A 21,000-nucleotide genomic window follows, 5' to 3' on the forward strand; every position below is an offset into this window, starting at 1 on the left:
TCTTTATTGTGAAGTTTTTACAGTTTATAATCCTTAATCACAGTGTATCTTGAAGATTTGGTTTTATTTCCACGTTTTAAAAAAATTCTTTTTTTCTCTCCTCAGATTAGGGATTGAGGTACTTATTTTGAAATTGTTTGATTTCAAAAACAAGATATTATTTTCTTAATTTTTTTTGGTCAGTGGTACTCAGTAGACACTATGTTGAAAATAACTTGCAGCGGGCTGGGAATATGGCCTAGTGGCAAGAGTGCTTGCCTCCTACACATGAAGCTCTTGGTTCGATTCCCCAGCACCACATATGGAAAACGGCCAGAAGGGGCACTGTGGCTCAGGTGGCCTTGAGCGGGAAGAAGCCAGGGACGGTGCTCAGGCCCTGAGTCCAAAGGCCCAGGACTGGCCAAAAAAAAAAAATAATAATAACTTGCAGGTACAGACAGGAGGAAAAACTGGGACAGAGAGACAGAAGGTGTGACATTGTCCAAAAAGAAAGGTAATTGCTACCTGAACTGTAACCCCTCTGTACATCACCTTTATAATAACAAAAACATTCAAAAATTTTGTTTTGGTGGGACTAGGACTTGAACTCGAACTTGGGGCCTTGCACTTGCTAGGATGGCACTGTACCACTGAGCCTAATCTCTAGTTCCTAAAATAATTTTTGTTTTTTTGTCCTGGGGCATGGATTCAGGGCCTGAGCACTGTCCCTGGCTTCTTTTTGCTCAAGGCTAGCACTCTACCACTTGAGCCACAGCGCCACTTCTGGCCATTTTCTATATATGTGGTGCTGAGGAATTAAACCCAGGGCTTCATGCATGCAAGGCAAGCACTCTACCGCTAAGCCACATTCCCAGCCCCTAAAATAATTTTTTTTTTTTTTGGCCAGTCCTGGGCCTTGGACTCAGGGCCTGAGCACTGTCCCTGGCTTCTTCCCGCTCAAGGCTAGCACTCTGCCACTTGAGCCACAGCGCCGCTTCTGGCCGTTTTCTGTATATGTGGTGCTGGGGAATCGAACCTAGGGCCTCGTGTATTCAAGGCAGGCACTCTTGCCACTAGGCTATATCCCCAGCCCCCTAAAATAATTTTTAAGTAATATGTCCCATGTGAGAGGGGACAACACAGTGATAATCCTCCCATCCAAGCACATGCTGGTGCTGTGCCTGTGACTCTCCAGAACTGTATGCTAAATAAATTCTTTTATGTGTATTTTATAGTAACAGAAAACAGATGAAGAACACCTTTCCATTATTAATGCTTTTGCTTTGTGTTGAAGCATAACCAATGGGTCCTACTTAGCTTGACTCACTTGGCTTAATTCTCATAATTTTGACTCCATCTAATCTGGAAGAAAAAAAATCATTGTGTCTGAATAACAATTTTTTTGTGTGTTAAGATTTGTATAAACAGAATCAGTCTATTTTCTATTGTGTATTTTTAAATAGTATACGTATGTGTATATGTATTTTAACTCTTTAGGCAATGTAGTAGGGAGCATAAATTTAAGTTTTGTTAAAGATTTATTTGTTTATGTGAGTTCACTTTGCCCCTTTCTCTAAGCACATCTTGATCTTGCATTTTCTTTTTCAGAATCCTGGAAAAATGGTTCTGCTGCAGATGGTGGGAATAAAGTTTACTCTTTTCAGAATAGGAAACCTCCTGAAAAGATGGCTAAATTAGGTGTGTTACTTTTCTAGTATCTACAGTGATTATAGACTAACAAGAACCACATTCCTCATGATTTTCATCCCATTATATTCTCTAAAAGAAAGATTAAATGTTCCCTAAGATTTAGGGAATAATTGCTTAAAAATTATATTAAACTTATTTAAGTTTATTACATTTTATTTTATGCTCAGCTGTCTTCTGTTCTGAGCTGGAGCATAAGCTTCTCATTGTTGGAATCCATTCTTTGTTTTTCTTCTGACAGGATGTAAGCTTAGGTTCTAGACCAGGTTTTGTGAAGTAATGAGTGACTTTGAGTTCTTAAGAACTCAAATCTTTTTTTTTTTTTTTTTTTTTTTTTGGCCAGTCCTGGGCCTTGGACTCAGGGCCTGAGCACTGTCCCTGGCTTCCTTTTGCTCAAGGCTAGCACTCTGCCACTTGAGCCACAGCGCCACTTCTGGCCGTTTTCTGTATATGTGGTGCTGAGGAATCGAACCCAGGGCCTCATGTATACGAGGCAAGCTCTCTTGCCACTAGGCCATATCCCCAGCCCCAATAACTCAAATCTTAACTAAATCTTGTCTGTACCTTTTTCTTTTTCTTTTTTTCAACCTTACAGTACTGGGGCTTGAACTCAGGGTCTGGGCCCTGTGCCTGAGCTTTTTTGCTCTAGGCTAGCACTCTACCACTTGAGTCACAGCTCCACTTCCAGCTTTTTTGGTGGTTACTTGGAGATGAGAGTCTCAGAGACTTTCCTGCCCAGGCTGCCTTCAAACTGCAGTCTTCAGAATTCAGCCACCTAAGTAGGTAGTATTACACTTGTGAGCCACTGGCACCTAGCTACCCCTTTCTTTTAAGAGAAAAACATTTTGTGATTATTTAAGTGCTGCACACCTTTGTTCTCAGTGAACAGTGTCCCAACATGAAGGTTAACTTGGAAAATACACACCTGTTCCTTCACTTAAGCTCATTTCTCAGTGTGAATGTATAATGAGAATCATTCAGGTGAAAATTAGTTGTTTTTTTTTAACCTAAAAGGTTTCTTAAACAGAAGCTACCTATTTCTTCTGATGCTTAAACAAAGAAATTGCCATCTGTTTAACAAACCATATTATGTTGTACTCATTACTAACTTGTATTGAAGAATTTTAGACCCAAAATTTTATGGGAAATATGGGCTTTGGGCTTGCTAGGCACTACTGCTTAAGCTATACCTAGCCTTTTCTACTTTAGTTGTTTTCGGGTTAGATTCTTATATTTGCCCAGGCCATGGACCACAGTCCTATTTACAATTTTGGTGTAGCTGGGATAACCAGTGTGTTCTGTCATGTCCAGATATTGGTTGAGATGAGAGTTTCATTCACATTTTGCCTGGGCTGGCCTTGAGCCACATTCCTTACCTCTTCCTCCTAAGTAGCTAGGAGTATACTATACCAGCCATTGAAGCTTATTTTAACTATGCAGTTTCTGCTTTTTTTGTTTTGTTTTTGTGCCAGTCCTGGGCTTGAACTTAACCTGGACACTGTCTCTGATCTTTTGTGCTCAAGGTTAGCTCTCTACCACCTTGAGCCACGGCTTCTCTGGCCTTTTTTGGTAGTTAATTGGAGATTTAAAAACATCTCAGACTTTCTTGCCTGGCCTGGCTTTGAATTGTGATCTTCAGAACTCAGTTTCCCGAGTAGCTAGGATTACAGGTATGAGCCACTGGTGCTTGACTTTCCTTTGTTTTAGATTCTACTTTCTGGCCTTTCTACACTTTCTGGCCCTTCTATTCACTCGTGATAGTTTGCCTCCAGCATATATGATGACATGTGGAAGCAATATAATTTGTTGATGGAGGAGAATATGATAATTAGAGAAAAAAGCAATGTTGAAGTTATTTGTATTTTGTTGAGAAATTTGTGCATAATTGGAGCCTGAAAGGTGCTGTGGAAAGATAAATGGTAAAAGTAGTACTCAGTATGGCTTGATTTATTTATGTTTTTGGTCAGTGCTAATTTTCTGTTTTTAAAAACTTACATAAGTGAAATAAAGTTGCTTCCCATTATAACTTCTTTTGTTTATTAAGAAACAATATATTTTGTGGTCTTGTTACAGCTTCAGAACTTGCAAAAACTCCAAGGAAAAGTGTTTCATTGAGTTTGAAGAATGAGTCTGAAATTACAATAAATGTTCCTCAAAGTAGCAAGGGTAAGATTTTTACTGTAATTTGTTAAAAAATTTCATAGGGCTGAGAATATGGCCTAGTAGCAAAAGTGCTTGCTCGTATACATGAAGCTCTGGGTTCAATTCGCAGCACCACATATATATATATGTAAAAAGGCCAGAAGTGGTGCTGTGGCTCAAGCAGCAGAGTGCTAGCCTTGAGCAAAAAGAAGCCAGGGACTGTGCTCGGGCCCCCAGTCCAAGCCCCAGGACTGGCAAAAAATAAAAATAAAAATCATAGTTGCTTCATATGAAATTATGTTATTTTTTTCTTATCTGAGTGTATTTTCATCTATCCTGGAAATAAATTGAACAAAATATAGCTAATGCTCCAACCTGCCTATGCTCATACTTACCAGTCAATGTGCTCTGTGCTAACTACAGTTAGTTTACAGGGCTATCTAGAAATAGTCATTGAGGCCCTCTGTCTTTTTTGAGTTAGTCAGTTGCTCATGGAAGATTTGACTTTGGCATATATGGTAAAATAAGACTTAAGGGATTTAGAAATGTATGGATTATGTAGCAGATTTGTTGTTGTTAGGTGTGCATTTTTTTTCCTTTTTTCTGTCTTTTGGCTTATGTATGAGGTGGGGGGGGGTTTCAACTAAAGACCTTGCTCTTCCTAGGCAAACTGACCACTTGAATCACACCCCCAACTCTTTTTGCTTCCATTTGTTTTCAGATAGAGAACTGAGTTTTTGCCCATCCCAGTCTTGGACTACAATCCTTCCACTTCCAGAGTAGCTGGAAAAATACCATACAGAACTTGTCTTTTATTTTTTCCTTCTATACTGGGGTTTGTACTCAAGGCCTTGTACTTGGTAAGCTGGCATTCTACTGCAGAACCATGCCCCCAGCCCAAGGTTTTGCTAGTTATTTGCCCAATACATGCCTAAGTTATGATCCACCTACTTGCAGCTTCCCTACGTGTTCAAGTCCAAGGATTGCAGCACCTCATCCAGACTCCCTCTGTGGAGATGGAGTCTTTTGGACTTTTCTGCCCAAACTGGCTTGGAACTTTCCTCCTCTCAATCTCAGCCTTCCATGTAGCTTGTGATGACAGGCATACTTCTATTCCCTTCTGTGTGTTGAGAAGGGGTCTCATAAACTTTTCTTCCCTGGATGGTCTCTAATCACAGTCCTCTAGGAACTGAACTCAAGGCCTGAGCCCTCTCTGCCTGAGCTTTTTCACTTAATGCTAGAGCTCTACCACTTGAGTCAGAGTTCCACATCCAGCCTTTGGAGGGAGATTAACTGAATGTAAGAGTCTTATGGAACTTCTTATCCTGGCTTGCTTTGAACAGCAGTTCTCAGATCTGAGCCTCCTGAATAGCTAAGATCCACTGATGCCTGGTAAACCCTGCATTCTGAAGCTTTTCCTCACTTTTTACCAGGGCTGGCCATCCTAAATAAGTTCGATTGAAAATAAGTGAGAAAGGTAAATAAGTGAGATTGCACCATTGTACCCTAGCCCTAAGAAGATTATGTTCTAATAATCAAAAAGGAAAAAAAATAGTTTCTTTTTTTTTCTTGTTAGAATGCTATAAAGATACAGAAAATAGCTATTACTAATAGGAGTAGCCATGAAATACTGTTATTTAGCCTATAGGGGAGATGGAATTAATCAAGAACTCAAGTACGTGAAACAAGGTTCTGTGCAGAAACTACTTTAAATGAAATTAGATTATGATTAAAAAATGAAATACTTGTAGTAAATATGGCTTTTTGTTTCAGAATATTCTGCATCAGACAGAGTTCAACAGAAGGTAAGAAATTACCTAAAAACAAGCAAAAACTTTAGTCTTAAGAATTAGACATAATGGAGGGCTGGGGATATAGCCTAGTGGCAAGAGTGCCTGCCTCGGATACACGAGGCCCTAGGTTCGATTCCCCAGCACCACATATACAGAAAAAACGGCCAGAAGCGGCGCTGTGGCTCATGTGACAGAGTGCTAGACTTGAGCGGGAAGAAGCCAGGGACAGTGCTCAGGCCCTGAGTCCAAGGCCCAGGACTGGCCAAAAAAAAAAGAATTAGACATAATGAAAATAGCTATCTCTTAGTTTATATAGTATTTTAAAAAATAATTTATAAGCATTTACCAGTTATATACACTTGGCTTACAGGTAAAGAATTTAAGGTTTGGATCACAAGAAATGTACACACTGCCCTATTATGTAACTGTACCCCTTTTGCACAACACCGTGTCAAAAAATTTTTTTAGTTAATAAAAAGAATTTAAGGTTTGGAGAGGTGGAATGACTCTCTTAATTTTACCTAACTTAGAAGGAATAAAGATGAAAATGAACCAGTTCTTTAGCCAAAGGTTAGATTTTTTTTTTCTGATGTGCCAACTATCTCTGGGTATTTTTTACTTAGTAGAGCTGGTCTGGGAAATTTATGAATTTTGTTACACTTTTATGTATCATGCTAGGTTGTTTGTTTATGTATGTATTTAGCCAGTCCCGGGGCTTGAACTCTGGGTCTGGGTTCTATCCATGAGCTGCTTTTTGCTCAAGGCTAGTGCTCTACTGCTTGAGCCACAGCACTACTTCTAGCTTTTTCCCCAGTAGAGTCTCATGGACTTTCCTGCCTGGGCTGGCTCCAAACCGGAATCCTCAGATCTCAGTCTCCTGAGTAGGTAGGATTATAGGCATGAGGCACCAGTGCCCAGCTCTAGGTTTTTGTTGTTGTTTGTTTGTTTGTTCTTTTTTTAAATAATCTTAATTTTTTAAGAGTTGACCATTAAATTCATTACTCTATCCTCCTATTATTTATATTTGAAAACTAAGTTCATTGAGACAGATGAATTTCAGAGTAGCTAAAAGAAATTAACAGTTCTTCCCTCTTGCGTTAGTGATTTAGTTTTTCACTCTGCCTTATCAGAGTGAAAAGCAAGCTCAGATGGTCAGGGGGACATCCACAGCATTGGGTATGTGAGTGATGTATTCAGCTCTTTTTGAGTACAGAGTTTTTTTTTTTGTTGTTTTTTTTTTGCCAGTCCTGGGGCTTGAACTCAGGGCCTGAGCACAGTCCCTGGCTTCTTTTTGCTCAAGGCTAGCACTCTACCACTGGAGCCACGGCTCCAATTCCAGCCTTTTCTGTTTATGTGGTGCTGAGGAATTGAACCCAGGGCTTCATTCATGCAAGGCGAGCACTCTACCACTAAGCCACATTCCCAGCCCCTGAGTATAGATTTTGACATGTCTGGGCTTTGTTAAGGATACCCTTAGGTAAGAAGTTAAGTATTGACTTTCAAGACCATGATTTTAGCCTTGGCAACAATGCACTATTTAGACAAGTATAGGTATAAAATTAGACATGCCTTTAATAATTAACCTTCTCTTTATTGTTGTATCTCATGTTATATCACTACTAAAGAGTTATAATCTAAGCAAGAATTAAGATATATTAGAATGTTATTTTTTACATTGTCTGATCAGTCAGGGTCTTAGTGTGCTGTTTTAGAAAACGCAGGTCAATAGAGAGTATATGTAGGACTTAATTAGAGCTCAGGTGGCCTAACTACTTGACTAGGTAAGTGGCAAACCTCTCAAGTGGTGCTTATTTCAAGACGGAGAGTTGATTTTCTGCAAAGTTGGGGACATGATAGTTTCCAAGTGGTGAACAAAGAAAAGAGGATCTTCATTAAGATGTACTTCATCTTATCTTGATGATAAGATGAACAAGGTGTTTCCCTTTGAGCCTATGCTTTTGTCCTTGTGGGAAAACAGTTGGTTCAAATGAACAAACTGCAAATGTACATAGTTTGCAAAAATTTCCAGCAGCAAACAATAAAGTATAGTATTTTTTTTTTTTTTTGGCCAGTCCTGGGCCTTGGACTCAGGGCCTGAGCACTGTCCCTGGCTTCTTCCCGCTCAAGGCTAGCACTCTGCCTCTTGAGCCACAGCGCCACTTCTGGCCGTTTTCTGTATATGTGGTGCTGAGGAATCGAACCTAGGGCCTCGTGTATCCGAGGCAGGCACTCTTGCCACTAGGCTATATCCCCAGCCCAAAGTATAGTATTTTTGAAGGTAAAAATTTTCTGAAGCATTTATTTTGATATGATTATTCTGAATTTGCAAACTTGATAATTATGTAGATGTAATTTATCTCAATTCTTTATTTTAAAATCAGTTTAGGGCCCGGGAATATGGCCTAGTGGCGAAAGTGCTTGCCTCATATTCATGAAGCCCTGGGTTCGATTTCCCAACACCACATATATAGAAAACGGCCAGAAGTATTGCTGTGGCTCAAGTGGCAGAGTGTTAGCCTTGAGCAAAAAGAAGCCAAGGACAGTGCTCAGGCCCTGAGTCCAAGGCCCAGGTCTGGCAAAAAATAAATAAATAAAATCAGTTTAGTAAGACATACCCATATTTTAAAAATGAATTAGAAGCTTGCACTGATGGCTCACACCTGTAATCCTAGCTACTCAGAAGGCTGTGATCTGAGGATCACCATTCAAAGCCAGCCTAGGCAGGAAATGTCTGTGAGACTCTTATCTCCAAAAAACACAAAACAAAAGAACCAGAAAACTGGAAGTGAAGTTGTGGCTAAGTTGTGGCTCAAAGTGGTAGTGTACTAGCCTTGAGTAAAAAGAGCTCAAGGACAGTGCACAGGCCCTGAGTTCAAGCCCTTCACCCAACAAACATAAAAATAAAAAGTGAGCAAGAAGGGCACTGGTGGCTCATACCTGTAATCCTAGGTCCTCAGGAGGCTGAGATCTGAGGATTGCAGTTCAAAGCTAGCCCGTCAGCAAAGTCCATTAGACTGTATCTCCAATTAACCACTGGAAAACTGGAAGTGGTGCTGTGGCTCAAAGTGGTGGAGCTCTAGCTTTGAGCAGAAATGCTTAGGGATAGTACCCAGGCACTGACTTCAAGCCCCATGACCTAAGCTAACATGTAAAATAGTAGACTTTATATGTGTTAAAATTTTGATGGCATTTAAGTATTCTGTGACACTTAATACTTTGTAGAAATGTTGAGTCAGGTGTGCTGGTACATGTCTGTAATTCGGACAGGAGAATCGTGAGTTTGGGCCCTGCCAGATTTAGATAGTGAGACCTTCTCTCAAAAAAAATTTAAAAAATAAAAAAAGCCAAGGGTGGGGGGAGAAGAAAAGGTTAATATGTTCATGTGATAGCAGAGTACATACATACTTTACAACTGTCAGGAATTCAATTTCTATAAATACTGCAGTAGCACTGTAAACTTCTGTACAATGTTTTTGTTATATACTTTGTTTCAGCAAATTCATTCTCATTGTCTGCTAGTATTAGTAACTGGCTCATCTAGTTCTAATGTTGTCTGTTGAAAGCAAAATATTTTTATTTTTTAGCCTTTTTCTCACAGGTCATTGACTTCCATTGTATTATTTATTTGTTTATTGTACTTTTTATTGTTAAACAGAAAAATGATAAAAATGAACTTCTCTCAACACCACCTCGTAATCTAAGGAAAAGATTAATAGGTATGTATTTCTTTTTATGTGAAGTCTTTATAAAAGTTAACATTCAAGTAGAGTCCACAATGGTTAAGTACACAGATTCTAAACTTGAACTGCTTAGATTTTTAATCTTGGGCCTGCTACTTCTAGGTCCTCCCTAGGGCTTCATGCTTGCTAAGTAAGCACTCTGCCACTCTACCATACTCCGAGTCCTTTAGTTTGTTTTGAGCTACCTTGAAAGTGCTTCTTTTGCTTTACTGGGAAATTATATAATGAAATATACAAAATATTCAAAATTGTACTAAATGTTAGTGAAAATCAAATACACAGACATGCATCTTGCCTTTTGGGAAGTTGCAAATGGTTTCAGATATTTGAGTAGTTGATTTCAGGGCAAATGATTTGTTGGCTGTTATATTTCAGAAAGGTGCAATCCTTTTTGTTAGTGTTGATTGCTTGGTAATAATCATCATCTTATTTAAAATAAAATCTTCATGTTCTAGCTCTTTTTAAAATTTGGGTTTCATAGAGCTCATACTCTTTTTCATAAGCATTGAAATAATAATGCTGAATGATTAGCTATCTGAAGTCATAGAAAGTAATATATACAATTATCATTATTACTATTTTATTTGGAACATAGTCTGTGTCCAGTATTTTCTCCTTACTCCAAAGAAGAACGCTCTTTAGAAAGAAGGGAAATACTTCCTTCTCAGTCACGGCCATAAACACCTACTCTTACATATACATACGAGACATTTCCTGGTATGTGTTGCTGCTCTTAGCCTGCACATATGCAATGAGCAACATCAATGGAAAATGGAATACCTACAAAATGAAGTCTTTTTTTTTTGTAATTTATTTATTAATTAAACACAAATTTTTTGACAAGGCGTTGTGCAAAAAGGGTACAGTTACATAGTAGGGCAGTGTGTACATTTCTTGTGATATCCAAAATGAAGTCTTTTTAAAAAATTAGTTATTTTTAATATGTTGGCTTTGTATAATCCTTCAGAAGTCATCCATTGTTAAAAATGTACTGAGTTGGTTAAAGTTATTTCACTAATATTTTGAAAGCTAACTTAAAAAGTTAGTTTATAGCCTGGGGCTTGTGGCTCATGCCTGTAATACCAGCTGCTTAGGAGGCTGAAATCTGAGGATCACAGTTCAAAGCCAGCTTGGGCAGGAAGGTCCATGAGACTCTTATTTCTAATTAACCACCAGAAAACGAAGTGGCACTGTGGCTCCAAGTGGTAGAGTGCTAGCCTTAAGCTGAAGAGCTCAGGGACAGTGCCCAGGCCCACAGTTCAAGCCCCATGACTGACCCCCCCCCCCCAAAAAAAAAATTATCTCATACGTTGGGTGCTGGTGGCTCATACCTGTAATCCTAACTACTTAGGAGGCTTAGCTCTGAGGATTGTGGTTTGAAGCTAGCCCAACCAGAAAGTATGAGACTCTTATCTACCAATTAACCAACAGAGAGCCAGAAGTGGAGTTGTGGCTCAAGTGGTAGAGCACTAACCTTGAGCAAAAAAAGCACAGGGGCATTACCCAGGCCCTGAGTTCAAGCCCCAGGTCCTACACACATAAAAAGGAAAAAAAGTTTTTCTTGAGTGAAATCTCTTCTTCAGTATAAAATTAGTTATGTCTTTATCTGGTAAGTATAAAACTAGGTTTATTGTTTCTGAATATTGGTGGCAGTAGTTGTGATATCCTTGAAAATATTAATTCTTGAGTTAATTATGGGATGGAGTAGTGTATGTATGTATTAGTAGTACGTGCTAGCTTCTGTTTACTGAATACTAGGTCAATTAGGATGACACTTTTGGTAGGCAGCAATAGAAAAATCCTGTAGTAATGGCTTAAGCTGGACATTTAAGCAACTCCGGTCACTACAAAAAATCTGAAAGTGGGGCTGGGGATATGGCCTAGTGGCAAGAGTGCTTGCCTTGTATACATGAGGCCCTGGGCTCGATTCCTCAGCACCACATTTACAGAAAATGGCCAGAAGGGGTGCTGTGGCTCAAGTGGCAGAGTGCTAGCCTTGAGCAAAAAAGAAGCCAGGGACAGTGCTCAGGCCCTGAGTTCACGGCCTAGGACTGGCAAAAAAAAAAAAAAAAATTTGAAGGTACAAGTTCCATGGATGAGGTAGCAACTCAGCAGTGCCATTATCTTTTGTGCTTCCACTAGCATTTTTTGTCTGTATATTTTGTACTGAATAATAGCTTCTAGGCACTAGTGGCTCATGCCTATAATCCTAGCTACTCAGGAAGCTGAGATGAAAAGGTTCAAAGCCAGCCAGGGCAGGCAAGTCCATGGCCGACCAAAAAAAAAAAAAAAAAAAAAAAGAATAGCTTCAGTAGCTTTAAGTTATAGATATAAATAGAGGATTTCCTTCCATAAGTGAGGAAAATCTTTCCCAGAAACTTTCAGCAAATCTCCCTTCAAATCCTGTTAGCAGGTTACACAGCCAATGTAGTTGCAAGGGAGGCTGGCAGAGAGAAAGGATTACCATAATTGACTCCCTAGGGTTGGGGCTCATTGCTACATGAGCATGATGGTAGGTATGGTTGACAGTTTCTACTACAGGTCCTATACATCATATTTTATTAGTTGCTTTACATATGTTTCTCTCTCTCTATATATATATGTATGTATATATATATTCTTCCCAAGGGCTTTTTAAGTTAGTAACAACTAGCCTCATTTGATAAATGAGGGAAATGGTGTTCAGAGAATTTATGTAAGTAGCTCTGACTAAATCATGAGCAAATAATGACAAAACTAGAATTAAAAGGCTGTTACTTTCAAGCCCACACGCTTCAGTACTCCATCATGACTCTTGTCAAACTGTCAAATCTTCCTATTGCTTTTTTCTTCCACAGTGCCACAGTCCAATTCTGACAGTGAAAGTGACTATTCTGCTTCCAACTCAGAGGATGATGAAGGTGTTGCAAAGGAATGTGAAGAAGACACAAATACAGTCACATTGAACCGAAGGATGCAAGCTCAGTCGAGAGTAGTTTCAGAAACTGTTTGCAAAAGAACACCTCCTAAGAAAATGAAGAGAGATAAAACAGTAAGTGAAGAGTGATTTTAATTTTTTTATTGTTATTATAAAGGTAATGTTCAGAGGAGTTACAATTACATAAGTCAGGTAAAGAATACATTTCTTTTTGGACAATGTTACCCCTTCTCTCTAGCTGTCTCCCAGTTTTTTCCCTCCAATCCCCACCCACCAATTGTAGAGTTCATTTTCAACATAAGGTAGTTACCACTGCTGCATTTGTTTATCATTTGTCCCTCCATCTTTGTGCCTCTCCTTACACTCTCAAAGACATAAATGAACAAATAAGACAAAAAAAAAATGAGAACAGCAACAAAGAAAAAAAACCTGTTTCCATTTCCTAGAGGTCATTTCAATAAATACTACTTTGTATGATCAGATGCACATAGATGAGAGTGATTTTAGTAATACCTCTTAAGATAGGCTACACTAAGAGAATAAGTTACAAAATGGATCAACATAGTCTTTTTCTTCACTTTCCTAGATTTTCTCATCCTTACTTATAAATTCCCAATTTGTTTCTTTTTGAGCTTTCTATTCTGACCTATCTTCATATTCATTAATCTACCATAATATGTACTAAGCATCATAGCCCAATTCAATTGTACGACAATGAACTTTTAACTATTAGTTGAACAATTGGTGGCAAGACTTCTCAGCCTATCTGTTTTCATACAGTTTTATTTTTGTGACTTTGTTGATGTGTTCAGATTAGTGTAAATAATACATGAAGTGACTGCTGATCCATGTTGCATTTGGAAAAATATTGCAGACAGCCTGGTTTAGTTATCCTGGTGCTTTCTATAAAGCTTTGGAACGGTCTTAGAAGCATGCATGCTGCTTAAGTAGCTTTCTCTTTCAACCGATCACATCAGATGTTATTTGGTCTCAAGCCAAAAGAACCAGTAGTGGTCATTTTACTAGAGTGGTAGGCAAATATTTGTGTTTTTTAAACTTGCTGTTGGTTTCCCCATCATTTATAGGTATTTTATCTGAACTAGTATTAAAGGGTTTGCTAGGATTGCTTGAGAAGAATGGAAGTTCTTTTTAGTATAAACAGAAATTTTTTTTTGAAAAAACAAAATTATCTGTTGTAATTTAGGAATCATTTTCTAAGAACAGAATGCTTGAATTAGTTATTTTTAAATTTATATGATTCTAAGAGTTATTCAGTTTTATTATTGGACATAAATATCCTTAGTTCTTAACTTATATTATTGTAAAAAGAAAATAATATCAAACAGATAAATTTAGCCAGGCATGGTGGTGTACTACTATAGTCTCATCTACTTGTGAGGCTATCAAGAGGGACACTTGATGGGGCTGGGAATGTGGCATAGTGGTAAACAGAGTGCTTGCCTAAAACGCATAAAGCCCTGTGTTCTATTTCTCAGTACCACATAAACAGAAAAAAGCCGGAAGTGGGGCTGTGGCTCAAGTGGTAGAGTGCTAGCCTTGAGCAAAAGAAGCTCAGGGACAGTGTCCAGGTCCTGAGTTCAAGCCCCAGGACTGGCAAAAAAAAAAAAGAAAGAGGGACATTTGAGCCTGGCGCTGGTGGCTCAAGCCTGTAATCCTAGCTACTCAGGAGGCTGAGATCTGAGGATCACATTTCAAGCCATCCAGGCAGGAATGTCCATGAGACTCATATCCAATTAACCACCTGAAAACTGGACATAAAGTTGTGGCTCAAAGTGGTAGAGTACTAGCCTTGAGTGAAAGAGGTCAGGAACAGCTCCCAGGCCCTGAGTTCAAGCCCCATGAGTGACACAGCAAAGGGACACTTGAACACACAGTTTTGAGACTAACTTGGACAGCATTCTGAAATATAATTTCCACCTCCACAACAAATAATTTTACGTGTGCTATTCTATATTGATATTACTATTTAAAGTGAGTGTGTGTGAGTGTGCACACTCATATGCATGCATATCAGTACTAGGACTTCAACTCAAGGTCTGTGTGTTGTCCCTTAGTTTTTTTTGCCTAAGGCTGGCATTCTACCAATTGAGTCACAGTTCTGTTTCCAGCTTTTTGCTGATTAATTGGATATGCCCAACCTTATCAAGATCTTAGAAACTTTCCTTCCTGGGCTGGCATTGAGCAATGATCATCATATCTCAGTCTTCTGAGTAGCTTGGATTATAGGCATGAGTCACCAGAGGCCAGCTCACTATCTAATTTTGATAGATTACAAATATTTGAGAAACTTTTTTTTTCTAGTCAGTCATGGAGCTTAAACTCAGGGCCTGGGTGCTGTCTCTGAGCCTTTTTGTGCTCAAGGCTAGCACTCTACTACTTGAGCTACAGCTCCACTTCTGGTTTTTGAGTGGTTAATTGGAGGTAAGAGTCTCACCGGGACTTTTCTGCCTGGGCTGGCTTTGAACCACAGTCCTGAGATGTCAGTCTCCTGAATAGCTAGGATTACAAGCATGAGCTACCAGTGCCCAGCTTATTTGAGATACTTTAGAACTTACTTATTCTTTTGTCTACTTTCAGAGTGACTTAGTGGAAGAATATTTTGAAGCTCATAGCAGCTCAAAAGTCTTAACCTCAGATAAAACTCTGCAGAAGCTAAAAAGACCTAAACTGGATCAGGTATGTAACAAAGATGCAATGTCTATAAAATACACTAAATTAGCAACAGGCATAAGCCTGTACAAGTAGAATTACTGCTCTGACCAAATAAAAACACAAATTAATGTGATGTAAGTATTACTTATTTATTATTAAATGTTAAATAACTTGCAGGAGTAGAATTTATTTGGTATAACATAGATATACATTTTTCTATTTTAGTATAGTGTTGTTTCTTTTTCTTTTTCTTTCTTTTTTTTTTTTTTTGCCAGTTCTGGGGCTTGAACTCAGGGCCTGAGCACTGTCCCTGGCTTCTTCCCGCTCAAGGCTAGCACTCTGCCACCTGAGCCACAGCGCCTCTTCTGGCCGTTTTCCATATATGTGGTGCTGGGGAATCGAACTGAGAGCTTCATGTGTAGGAGGCAAGCACTCTTGCCACTAGGCCATATTCCCAGACCCCTTGGCTTCTTTTAGCTCAAGGCTAGTACTCTACCACTTGAGCCACAGCACCACTTCTGGCTTTTTCTATATATGTGGTGTTGAGGAATTGAACCCAGGGCTTCATGTACCACTAGGCCCATGTTCCCAGCCCCTAGTATAGTTTTATTTCTTCCGGATTTATAATTATCATATTTCCCTGATGGTACCCATGTACCATGTATCTGTTTTTCATTTTACCCATATATTAATTGAACTTCACAGTAATTAAAAAATAACATCTCCAACCCGACTTTTCTTGTTAAAAGCTTTCCAGAAAGTAGTGGATGTTTTTGAATTTACTATGGGAAACTGGTATAGGGCAGTAAGGTAACAAGACTGCTTTGTACTATGCATCTAGTAGCTCATTTTACAAAAATATATCATATAACTATGCTTGTTAGAGTTTTGATGGCCTAAGATTGATTACCTAAGAGCTCTCTGAGTGAAAAAGCATCTAAGTGAAGAAGAGATTGTTACTGTCTCAAAGATGAGCAACATTTTACTATACTGATTTATCGTCCTTTCTCTAAAATGTTTGGGACCAGAAGTGTTGCAGATTTTGAATGGAGTTTTTAAAATTGTTAATATAAAAGTGATGTACTTCTGTACAGTTACAGTTCCATAAGTCAGGCAATGAGTACTTTTCTTTTTAAACACTGTCACCCCCCTCTTCCCTTACTTTCCCAGGTTTTCCTTTCCATTCCTACCTGCATGTTGAATAGTTCATTTTCAGCATAGTGTCTAATGAATGCCACTGCTGTATTTGTTCACCCTTTGTACTTCCATTTTGGTGCCCCACCCTTACCTTCCCAAAGACATAAATGAACAAAGAAGATAAAAAGAAAACAACAAAGAAAAAACTTTTTTCCATGTCTTAGAATCATTTTGATAAATATTATTTTGTATGATCAGATGCACATAGGCATTGCGCCTTTGTGTGTTCCTCTCCTAAAGTATCCTCCTTTGGTCTCACTGTGTATGAATGTCTAGAGTCCTGTAATTTACCATATTCCAGTGTATATTAGGTCTAGCTTCCACATGAGAAAACACATTAGCTGTTTGTCTCTCTGAGTTTGGCTTCCCTTATTTAAATTGATTTGTTCTAGGTCTATCAATTTCCCTACAAATGACATTTTTTTTTCTAATGGCTATGTAAAATTCCAATGTATATAGGTACCACATTTTTTGACCCACTTGTCTATTGTAGGGCATCTGGGCTGTTTCCACAACTTGACTATTGTGAATAATGCAGCAATTAACATGGATGTACAAGTGTTTTTATGGTATCCTGGCTTATGTTGTTCTGGGTAGATACCCAGCAGTGGTATGGCTGGGCCATAGGGAAAATTTATGTTTAGTTTTTTGAGGAATCTCCAGACTGCTGTCCAGAGTGGTTGTACTAGTGTACATTCCTACCAACAGTACAGTAGGGCTCCTTTTACCCAGTGGGATAGATTTTTTTGTTGTTGTTGCCAGTTCTGGGGCTTGAACTCAGGGCCTGAGCACTGTCCCTGGCTTCTTTTTGCTCAAGGTTAGCCCTTTACCACTTGAGTCACAATGCTACTTATGACTTTTTTTTATGAAAGAAATACTTGTTAACCATATGAAGGAAGGGAAGGCCTTTTATTGATTGTTGACATAGCATAGCTCACCAATACAGTAAGTCATAAAGCATTTATTTCTCATGTTCGGATGTTGGCTGATGTAGGATTTGCCCCATGTTCTCTCCCATATTGGACCCGTGGGCCTCCTGAGATATGTTCTTGTTGCTGAAGCTTTTGAGAAGTGAGAAAACATGACCATTTTGTGTGTGTGTGTGTGTGTGTGTGTGTGTGTGTGTGTGTGTGTGTGTGTGTGTTATTGGGCTTAAACTTGGGGCCTCAAACTCACACTCTACCCCTTGAGCCACTCCTTAAGTTCAGCTTTTCTTTTAGTTAATTGGGAATAGAGACTTGTGGACTTTTCTGACTAGTCTATCTTTGACCTTTAAGATCCTTAAATCTCAGCCACCTGAGTAGCTAGGATTAACATGGGCCACTTGTGCCTGGTTAACACATGACTTCTTTGTACTAAACGCTAATGCTCTGCCATTTGAGCCACAGCGCCGCTTCTGGCTTTTTCTGAGTAGTTTATTGGAGATAAGAGAGAGTCTCATGGACTTTTTTTTTTTTGGCCAGTCCTGGGCCTTGGACTCAGGGCCTGAGTACTGTCCCTGGCTTCTTTTTTTTGCTCAAGGCTAGCACTCTGCCACTTGAGCCACAGCGCCACTTCTGGCCGTTTTCTGTATATGTGGTGCTGGGGAATCGAACCCAGGGCCTCATGTATACGAGGCAAGCTCTCTTGCCACTAGGCCATATCCCCAGCCCTCATGGACTTTTCTTATTGGCTGGCTTCAAACCATAATCCTCAGATCTCAGCCTCGAGAGTAAGCTACGATTATAGGCGCAAGCCACTGATACCCAGCTTGAAACTGACTTTACATTTGAAATTTATAGTCTTAAATTTTGAAATGATTCTGGACAAAACTAAGCACATTTCCTTTAGTTCATATTTTGTAGCAAAGAGAATAGTAAAGAATTTAAGAAATCAAATATTTGAGTCATATTTGAAGTAGAGTGTTAATTCAGTTGCTTTAGTCATTTCTAAGCCTGGTTAAAGTAGTACTTTGTTACTTCCAGTAACAATCTCTTCCAACCCCAACCTCTAAGGAAGTAGTTTTAGTTTGGGTTTATTTGATGTACTTGGTTTGAGAATGATTTCTGTTTTCTTTTTTTAAGCAAACTCTGCATAACTTATTGAGCAAGTTTTCTCCTTCCTTTTCTGCTGAAATTGAACAATTAAATCAGCAACATGAAAAATTATTTCACAAATGGATGCTGCAGTTACAGTAAGTATTAATTTCAAACCCTTCTAAAATAGAGAATAATTATGTATGTGTCTTTACATTAAGCCAAATAGTTTAATAAGTTGTAGTAAACCTCAAAATTGAGATTTTCCAAATTTTATGACTGAAATATAAAAATGTCTTTTTTTAATGACTTCTCAGAAATTCAATAGTTTTGGTTTTATAAAGATTAATAAATGTATGCCAGGCATTGGTGACTCATGCCTGTAATCCTAGCTACTCAGGAGGCTGAGATCTGTGGATCAAGGTTCAAAGCCAGCCTGAGAAGACTCTTTTCTTCAAATAGCAACCAAAAAATCATAACTATAGAACTGTGGCTGAAGTGGTAAAGTACCAGCCTTGAGTGAAGAAACTAAGAGACAATTCAGGCCCTGAGTTGAAGCCCCGGTACTGACCATGCATATGTATTCAGGTGTGCAAGTGTGTGTACACATGCACACACACACAGATTCATAAATATATCACCTAGATTTTACTTGTTATCCACAGCAAAGTTTCTAAAATGAAATAATACAACAACAACAAAAAAGAAATAATATATATTACTGTATTACTTTTTTTTTAAGTCAGTAGCTCCCACTTTTTTTTTTTTGCCAGTCCTGGGGTTTGGACTCAGGGTTTGAGCACGGTCTCTGGCTTCTTTTTGCTCATGGCTAGTACTCTACCTCTTGATCCACAGTGCCACTTCCGCCTTTTTCTGTTTATGCAGTGCTGAGAAATCGAACCCAGGGCTTCATGCATGCTTGACAAGTGCTCTACCACTTTGCCCCAGGACCTCCCACTTTCTAAGCAAGTACTCTGCCACTTGATGCCCCAGTCTGGGCATATATACTTTCTTTTAATGTAATGTTAATACATGTACTTTCAAAATTCCATGAGATTTTTTTTCTCATAAATATTCTGCATTTAAAAATACTGATTAGAATATTTCTTCAATTTTATTTTTTGTTGAATGTACCTCAGATTAAAATTTAAGTTTGCATAAAAGTACCTAGAAGAGTAATTAAAATCAAATCATAAGCCAGGCACCCTCACACCTGTAATTCTAGGAGGCTGAGATCTGACGGTCGCCCTTTGAAGCCAGCCTGGGCAAGAAAGTCTATGAGACTCATATCTCCAATAAACTACTCAGCAAAAGCTGGAAGTGGCAGTGTGGCTTAAGTGGTAGAACACTAGCCTTGAACAAAAGTAGTTCAGAAACTGCCCAAACCCTGAGCTCAAACCCCAGGACCAGCAGAAGAAAAAAAAAAAAATCATAGTACTTTTTCACTTATATGAAAAAGGACCTAATATACAAAAATATTTATAGCGTACCCTGATGTAAATGTATCCTCACATTCACAGTTACAGAGACACTGGGGTAAAATAAGAATGTTGATAGTATGCCCCAGAGTTATGCTAGGAAGAGAATGATTATCTTTCCTGCAAGAAAAGCTTTTCTCAGTAACTCCTTATGGATTTCAGATTTAAAAAGTTATTTGGCAGCTCTTTGATCCCAAATTCCATTCTCTAGCTTGCCAGTTAATTCCTTCTTCCAGTGTGTAAACTCAGATTGTTTTTACTTGCTTGCTTCCCAGTTTACACCTTAGCTACTTCAGTTAGGTTGTTAGCTGTCTGAATTCCTTTCCTCTTTTTGATATTTACTTCGCTAATCCCTTGTTCTGGGCTATCACTTTTCTGTTCTTCTTTTTTTTGGCCAGTCCTGGGTCTTGGACTCAGGGTTTGAGCACTGTCCCTGGCTTCTTCCCACTCAAGGCTAGCACTCTACCACCTGAGCCACAGCGCCCCCTCTGGCCGTTTTCCATATATGTGGTGCTGGGGAATCGAACCGAGAGCTTCATGTGTAGGAGGCAAGCACTCTTGCCACTAGGCCATATTCCCAGCCCACACTTTTCTGTTCTTCTATTCCTAGACTATCCTATAGGTACAAAGTCTTCACAGTAATACTGATATCTGACCTGTGTAAACAATCATGGATTTGAATTTAGCTTGGTTTTCTGGGTGATCTCATTCAAGTTCTTGCCTTCTGTTGCTCTTTGTTTTTAGTTTACTTATTTATGTATGTACTTATTCACCGTTTATTTTATGTGATGACTTTCTTCATAACTCTAATCTCCATCGCAGACTTAGCAGCAAACATGAATTCCTGAGCATATGTTGAAATGTTTCAATATATGTAGATAATTTAACATACATAAAGTCGAATTCATTTACTATTCATCACCTGCCTCTCATCTAGCTCCATGACATTCAGTCACCTCATTTATGTATTTGCCTATAGCAGTTGACTGTTTTGTTTTGGTTTTGGTAGTACTGGGGTTAAAACTTAGGGCCTTGTGCTTCTTGGAAGTGCTCTACCATGTGATCCATACCTCCAAGAGACTTTGGATGTATCACACTCTTCTTCCCATCATTGAATTGGGAATCTTATTTTTGATTCTGAATTTTAGTTTTCCTTCCTATCCATTTCCTTAAAGCAGCCAGTGTCATTTGCCTGGAAAGAATATGCCTCGTGTAGTGGCTGTCACCTGAGATCCTCACTAGTTGTGAGGTGGAGATTAGGGGATCACAGTTCAAGATCAACTCAGGCAAAAAAAAGTTAAGGAGACTCCATCTCAACTAATGGCTGGTGGTGATGAGGATTGCAGTCCAAACCAGGAC

At 38.9% G+C, this 21,000-nt stretch overlaps 1 protein-coding gene across 2 annotated transcripts in view; it reads left to right on the forward strand.

Moving 5' to 3' along the window:
• Positions 1 to 21,000, forward strand: part of Orc2 (origin recognition complex subunit 2) — a 46,047-nt gene that overhangs the window by 11,025 nt on the left and 14,022 nt on the right. For both annotated transcript variants that reach the window (XM_048344986.1, XM_048344988.1), the window contains exons 5-11: positions 1,588 to 1,677; positions 3,760 to 3,852; positions 5,602 to 5,633; positions 9,277 to 9,337; positions 12,199 to 12,392; positions 14,877 to 14,975; positions 18,212 to 18,321. In XM_048344986.1, coding sequence (XP_048200943.1) covers positions 1,588 to 1,677; positions 3,760 to 3,852; positions 5,602 to 5,633; positions 9,277 to 9,337; positions 12,199 to 12,392; positions 14,877 to 14,975; positions 18,212 to 18,321 — 679 coding nt within the window. The remainder of the gene's footprint in view (positions 1 to 1,587; positions 1,678 to 3,759; positions 3,853 to 5,601; positions 5,634 to 9,276; positions 9,338 to 12,198; positions 12,393 to 14,876; positions 14,976 to 18,211; positions 18,322 to 21,000) is intronic.

Source organism: Perognathus longimembris, chromosome 4, assembly GCF_023159225.1.
Source record: "Perognathus longimembris pacificus isolate PPM17 chromosome 4, ASM2315922v1, whole genome shotgun sequence".
Lineage (NCBI taxonomy): Eukaryota > Metazoa > Chordata > Mammalia > Rodentia > Heteromyidae > Perognathus > Perognathus longimembris.